The sequence below is a fragment of the Chrysochloris asiatica genome, unplaced genomic scaffold (genome assembly GCF_000296735.1).
Source record: "Chrysochloris asiatica unplaced genomic scaffold, ChrAsi1.0 scaffold00339, whole genome shotgun sequence".
NCBI classification, from domain to species: domain Eukaryota; kingdom Metazoa; phylum Chordata; class Mammalia; order Afrosoricida; family Chrysochloridae; genus Chrysochloris; species Chrysochloris asiatica.
This window is the reverse complement of record NW_006408857.1, coordinates 2,527,155-2,533,645: the sequence shown is the minus strand read 5'-3', so window position 1 is coordinate 2,533,645 and position 6,491 is coordinate 2,527,155. Positions and strand designations below refer to the sequence as shown.

The 6,491-nt window shown below is 42.4% G+C and overlaps 1 protein-coding gene across 1 annotated transcript in view; it reads left to right on the top strand.

Annotated features, from left to right (window-relative positions):
- The window catches only part of LPXN (leupaxin), a 52,871-nt gene extending 49,471 nt beyond the window's left edge, over window positions 1-3,400 (top strand). The window contains exons 8-9 of the mRNA XM_006875764.1: window positions 2,518-2,666; window positions 2,977-3,400. Of these exons, the coding sequence (XP_006875826.1) occupies window positions 2,518-2,666; window positions 2,977-3,246 (419 nt within the window). The 3' untranslated portion in view covers window positions 3,247-3,400. The remainder of the gene's footprint in view (window positions 1-2,517; window positions 2,667-2,976) is intronic.
- Window positions 3,401-6,491: the final 3,091 nt, after the last annotated feature.

Genomic DNA, 6,491 nt, shown 5'->3' with positions numbered 1-6,491 from the left:
ATGTTTACAGCTGTTTCTGTCAGTTTGTTGTACTGTGATGGCTTGTGAGTTGCTGTGATTCTGAAAGCTATGCTACTGGTATTTTAAATACTAGCAGGGTCACCCATGGTGGACAGGTTTCAGATGAGCTTCCAGACAAAGACAGACTAGGAAGAAGGAGTGACGAACTACTTCTGAATATTTTGTCACGGAAAACCTTATGAATAGCCGAGAAACAGAATCACGAGTAAAGTAAAATGCCACCCCTTTTGTTTTTTGACAGTTTGAGAGATAAGAAATTATATATTTTATAATTTTTGTCTTTTATAAGTAAGGTTGTATATGTTTCCATATTTTAATGAGTCATTTGCCCTTTTAAAATCAGTTTACTGTCTCCATATTTTTGTCCATTTTTCTTTCGGACTTTGGAGCTATTTTTATTTTAGGGATATTAACTTTTGTTTACTTGGATATAATTAGCATATATTTTTCTCAGTTTGTGCTGGACTTTGGTTTTTCTTATGGTGTTTTTTGGTCATGCATCTTTTTCGTGTAGCTAAGTTCACCAATGTTTAATTGCTTTTGAAATTGGATATATATTTATATAGTTTTTCAATTCCAAAATTAAAGAGGAATCCATCTATTTTTTTCAAGTTTTATTTAATTTGTTCTTGCTGTTGAAAATATATACACAGCAAAACAGTACACCTAATTCAACAATTTAAATTATACAATTCAATATCTCCAAGAAAAGTTGGAGCAATAATAGAGGAATTTAGTAAACTTGCAGGGTACAAAGTCAATAAACAAAAATCATTTGGGTTTATATGCACAGCATTGCGGAATCTAAAAGGTAAATAAGGGAAACAATTCCACTCATAATACCATCTGAGAGAATAAAGTACCTAGGAATAAATTTAACCAGGGATGTGAATCCATCCATTTTAAATACAAGTATGGTTTCAGTTACATTTAGGTCTTGGATGCATTTTAAAATTATTCTAGTCCATGCTGTGTGATATGAGGGACTATATCCAGTTTGCTCTTTCTCCCTTTCCTCTCCAGCCCCATCTGTCTGTCTGTCTCTCTTACATATGTCTCTCCAGTTGTCTCAACACTGACATTGATCTCCCCTTACTGATTTGAGATGCTGCTTCAGTATGTACTAAATTTCCACATACACTTGAGTCAGTTTCTGCCCTTTCTGTTCTGCTCATTTGTCTGTCTGCTTTATGTGCCAGGGCGCTCTTGTAGCTGTGTTGTTGCTGTTGATAAGTGCTGTCAGGTCAGTTGAAGTCAAGTCAGGTTATTCATTAGCCCTCCATATATTCTGTTGTGGTTAAATAACCTACACAGTACATGTGGGTTAAACCTGTAGCCACGAAGTCAATTCTGACTCCTAGCAACCCTCTAGGACAGGTAGAATGGCCCCATGGAGATTGCCCATCATTCTTCCTCATGTCGGGCGAAGCCAACCGAAGTTCCGTTTTTTTTTTTTTTTAAAGAATGATCCTAACTATTCTTGTTGCTACAAATTGAGTTTTTTAAAGCAAGGAGTATTATTATTATCTAGTACTTTCTTATTTTAAGAAATGATACTTTTTTTCCAGGTGCTGTTTTAGCTACTGGAACTGTAATGGTATCTAGACTCTCTCAGCACTAATGCTCCAAGATGATTTTGTCGTAGTTGAGTGCCATCGAGTCAGCTCCAACTCACAGCAACCCTGTATAGGGTTTTTGAGTAGCAGCTGGTGGGTTTGAACCGTCAACCCTAAGGTTAGCAGTCCAGCAGTCTTATCCTATGTTGCCTTACCAGGACTGATTTTGTTGTTGCTATTAAGTGCCATTGAGTTGGTTCCAACTCACAGTGACCCTGTGGAGGGTTGTTCCAACTCACAGCGATCCTATGGAGGGTTCCCAAGGACCATCTGGTGTGTGGATATTAGACATTAATAAATGCTAGAAGTCCTGGTGTGGTGCTGTAGGATAAGCCATGGACTACACAGGTGATTTGAACCACAAGGTTGGCAGTTCAAGCTCACCAGCTGCACCTTGGAACCCCTATGTAGGGTCTCAATGAGTTAGGACTGACTCAATAGCTCTAACAACAACAACAAATACTAGGAAAACAAAGGAGAAGGAAATGATAGATGAGAGAGACCTCTCTGGTAAGTTGGTCTTTGAGCCAATTCCTGAATCACAGTAAGGGAAGCCCTTCAAAGGTCTGGGGCAGAACTGTCCAGGCCAAGGCGATCTTTAATGGAGAGAGACATTGGAACCAACAGCTGCCGATGCTGATCACATGCTCACTGGGAGCCCGCCACAGTGCTAAATGCCTTCACCTGCTTATCCCTGGTGTTTCTTGTGACAACCCTTTGAAACAGGTCTCCCTTATTGGTCACATTTTGACAATGTTGTTGAGAGATGTTGCTTGACAGTGAGGTTGAGAGAGGTTAGGTCAGTGGCCTCTTCTCATGCTCTGATTCAGCTTTAGGCACCCAAGCACCAGCAGTGACCCCTCAATTTGTATCTTTCCAGGCTTTCATGAGAAGGACAAGAAGCCATATTGCCGAAAGGATTTCTTAGCCTTGTTCTCACCCAAGTGTGGTGGCTGCAACCGTCCAGTGTTGGAAAACTACCTGTCAGCCATGGACACTGTCTGGCACCCAGAGTGCTTTGTGTGTGGGGTCTGTATACTTCCTTATCTTTGGGAGTTCAGGAAAGTGGCTGTCCTCTCTGAGAGGCAGAGCTACCAATAGTAAAGGGTTCTGGCTGAAGAATGGACGTGGGTTTCCTAAGGAGAAACAAAACATATCATCTGTCTGCTTTGCAAGTGGGTTCTCCTCTAGACCCCACCTGCCAAGGAACCCAAGGGAAATCCCAGTGAGTGGCAGGGATTGGCAGCAATTTCCAGACCCAGAGTTTTCCTTTGCCCCAGAAAGTTTTCCTTCTTGACGTTTGCTTTCTTCTTTCCCCGTGTCTTCTTCTCACCCCCAGGACTGCTTCAGCAGTTTTTCTACTGGTTCCTTCTTCGAACTGGATGGACGTCCATTCTGTGAGCTTCATTACCATCACCGCCGAGGAACCCTCTGCCACGGGTGTGGGCAGCCCATCACTGGACGCTGCGTCAGCGCCATGGGGCACAAGTTCCATCCTGAGCACTTCGTGTGTGCTTTCTGCCTGACCCAGTTGTCAAAAGGCGTCTTCAAGGAGCAGAATGACAAGACCTATTGCCAGTCATGCTTCAATAAGCTCTTCGCGCTGTAATCTTGCCTGAGCCCACAGCTTCTTCGTCTCCTTTAGAAAGTCTAAACCAAGAAGTGAATGAGTACAATTGCTGTTACTAACTTCCTGCTTTGTATGTTTATAGAGGAAATAAAGGTGATGAGCAAAGAGGAACTTACAGACCTTACGTGACTAGCCTTGGGGACTCTCAGCACTGCCCTCCATGCTAGCGGCCTGTGTTGTTGTGTGAAGTGCCATCAAGCCAATTCTGACTCATCATGACCCTGTAAAGGGTTTCTAGGAGCAGCTGGTGGCTTCGAGCCTGCAGTCCCACTACAGGACTCCACTTACCTGTATCATTATTAAATACAGCAGCGGGCTAGTTCTGTGTTCCCATGACAGCCTCCCAGTGCTGACCAGTTCCAGTTCTGCCCCTCCGTCTGCTTGCTCCTCTCACCCTCGCCCTTCAACTGCTGCTCCTGCTTTTCCCTCATCGGCCCCTCTTCCTCCTCTTCCTTCTTATCAGATAACTTCTTATTTAGATCTGGACCCTGCTATCTAGACCCTCTATGGATTCTGACACACACAAACATCATCAGTTCAGCATAGGGCTTCTCAGATTTCTCCACCTCACCCCTAAAGCTGTAACTGCTTTCCCTTTGGCCCCCTTACCTGCCCCCTTTAGACTTGCCCATTGTCCTGTGCCTCAGTTTCTCACAATCACTGCTGTGGGCTTTATCTCGTTGTCAAGACCTGTGATCCCACTCTTAAGCTTTTTTGCATTTCCCTTCAGAATATTTCTCCTTTTCAAGGGAAAGCAGATTTTAACTGGACAGCTTTGGGTACTGAGGTCACCAATAAATAAAATGGCTTGTTGTTTCAATGATTCAGTGTCTTATTTGCTCCAGAGATAATCTTTCTGCTTCCTGTTTATATATATTTTGCACTATGTGAAATTAAATTTGTATGATGGCCACACAGCATGTCTTTATTATTATTATTATTAATCAGAAGACATTAAAGGAGGCCTCCTATTCACGAGCTTTTATCTTAGTTTGCAGTGTAACATTTTATTCTTTGGACTTAGATGATTGGGTCGTTTAAAAAGATAGCAAAGCTTCTGAAAATTGTTTTCATTACATTGTTTAAATAAGGAGAAACATCGTCTCTCCCCTTGTTGTTGTTGTGAAGTGTCATTGAATTGGACCTGACTCATAGCGACCATGTATAGGGTTTCCCAGGAGTGGCTGATGGGTTTGAATCACTGACCTTGTGGTTAGCAGTTCGGTGCTTATCCTACAGTGCCACACCAGGGCTCCATCTCTGCTTTATTGTTGTTAATTGCTGTGGAGTTGGAACTGACTCATAGCTAACCTGTGTAGGGCTTCCAAGGAGTGGCTGGTGGGTTTGAACCCCTAACTTTGCAGTTAACAGTCCAGTGCTTCTCCTGCAGGGCCACATGAGGACTCCATCTCTCCCTTAGGTCCTTTAAACATTCACTTCCAAAGTAAAACATGCAACGTGCAAGCGTCTTCTTCAACTCTAGAGTTGTCTCATGAAAACAAAGAAACTACCTGTTCCTTGAGCATCCTGAAGAGAGATGTTATAAAACGTCATTTGATTGTTTTCAAATCAAAGGAGACCTCAATCTCCATTGAAGTATGTGCAGCTCTGCAAAATACTAAGCAGATTAGTAGAGAAGCTTGCCAGATTATTTACTAATCTGTTTTCCTCATGTTCCCCAAAGTAAGCTTCATAAGGGATTGTGGCCTTGCAAAGATCTCTACTGTATCCTTACCATGATCCTCAAAATAATTGCATGATTAGTTATTATAACAAAACTCAAGAGTTTTTAGGATCTGTGCTTCTGAAATAAGTTACTGAAGAAAAATCCTTCACTGGAGTGTTTTTCAATACAAGAGAACGTGACATCTTTTGGGGATTTGGGGAACAGTGTTTCTTGGAGATGTGTAATGATCAAGTGATTCTTTCCAAGCTTTATTCTGAGTGTGTATCATCTTCATTAGATGGATGTCTAAGGGGATTTCATGAGTTAAAAGGAAGTGGTAACAATTCTGTAATAGGGAAACTCTAACTGCTTCTAAGGTATGTGTCCAAGATATGTAGGAACCATCTGTCCTTTCTGGTTGACTGAGAGTACCAGACTAAACAATATCCTTGTTGAAGTTCTAAACTTTTTTATGCTGTCCTCTCTCTACGATGGCATATGCAGGTGTTCACACAGCCCCGTTAACAGTTGCCTTGCAGCTTGACAAAGTAAACCTGGGGGTTTTGCCATTAAGAAGGAATGTTCAGGTATTATTTTTTTAAGGAGTAGCTTTATTTTGACATTTCAATTGAATCTAAATTATTTTTAAATGTCAGAGAAAAGTAGTGGAGATGCCTTTGTTATCTAGACCCAAGACCGCACCTGGGGGTCTGTGCTAATGGGTAGAGCTAGCCTGACCAGAAAAGCTCCCACATGATGGGTCACCTCAGCAGAGGGGAGGGATTGATCCAATTATTCATGACTGTATATTCAAGTCAGGAGCTCCAGTAGCATAGTGTTTACAAGTCAGGCTGCTAACTTCAAGATCAGCAGTTCGAAACTACCAGTCGTTCCTTGGGAGAAAGATGGGGCTTTCTGCTCCAGTAAAGATTTACCACCTTGGAAACCCTATACAGGGTTTACTATGAGTCTGACCCGACTCCACGGCTCATAACAACCACTATATATTGAAATCAGTAAAGGCTCTTGACTTAGAAGCTCCATGGCTTCCTGGTTGGTGAAAGGCAACAGTTTTCCTACAATAAAACTATAATCCTAAGTATAGCGTCTCCCATGAGTTCTGTGAGTCATCCCAGGAAACGATCAGACCCAAAGGGAACCAGTAGGTCAGAAGTGAGGTAGTCTAGGGGTTACTCCAGAGCCTATGGCTGGTGTTCTGAGGGGGCAGTGGGAAAAATTCCCTGAATCTGTGACCAGCGTCTACTTGTTTGAAAGTCTGAAGGATGCTGCTCTTTTAACTTGTGAGATCTGATGTAGCTCTGGGTGGCTAGAGTCAGAGAAATGTTGCATGGACAGTGGATGTCAGAAATGTGAGCATCTATATTATATCGTCAGAGCAGAGGATGGAACAGTGGGATTTCCACACAACCCTCAGCCTGAGCCCCCAGATAATGGAGTAGAACTGCCCCATAGGGGTCTTTTTTCCTGTAGAGTCACTGAGTGACTTTTTAGTTAGTCCTTGAGTGCTTGACTGTTGACAAGCAAGGCTTCTGTGAGA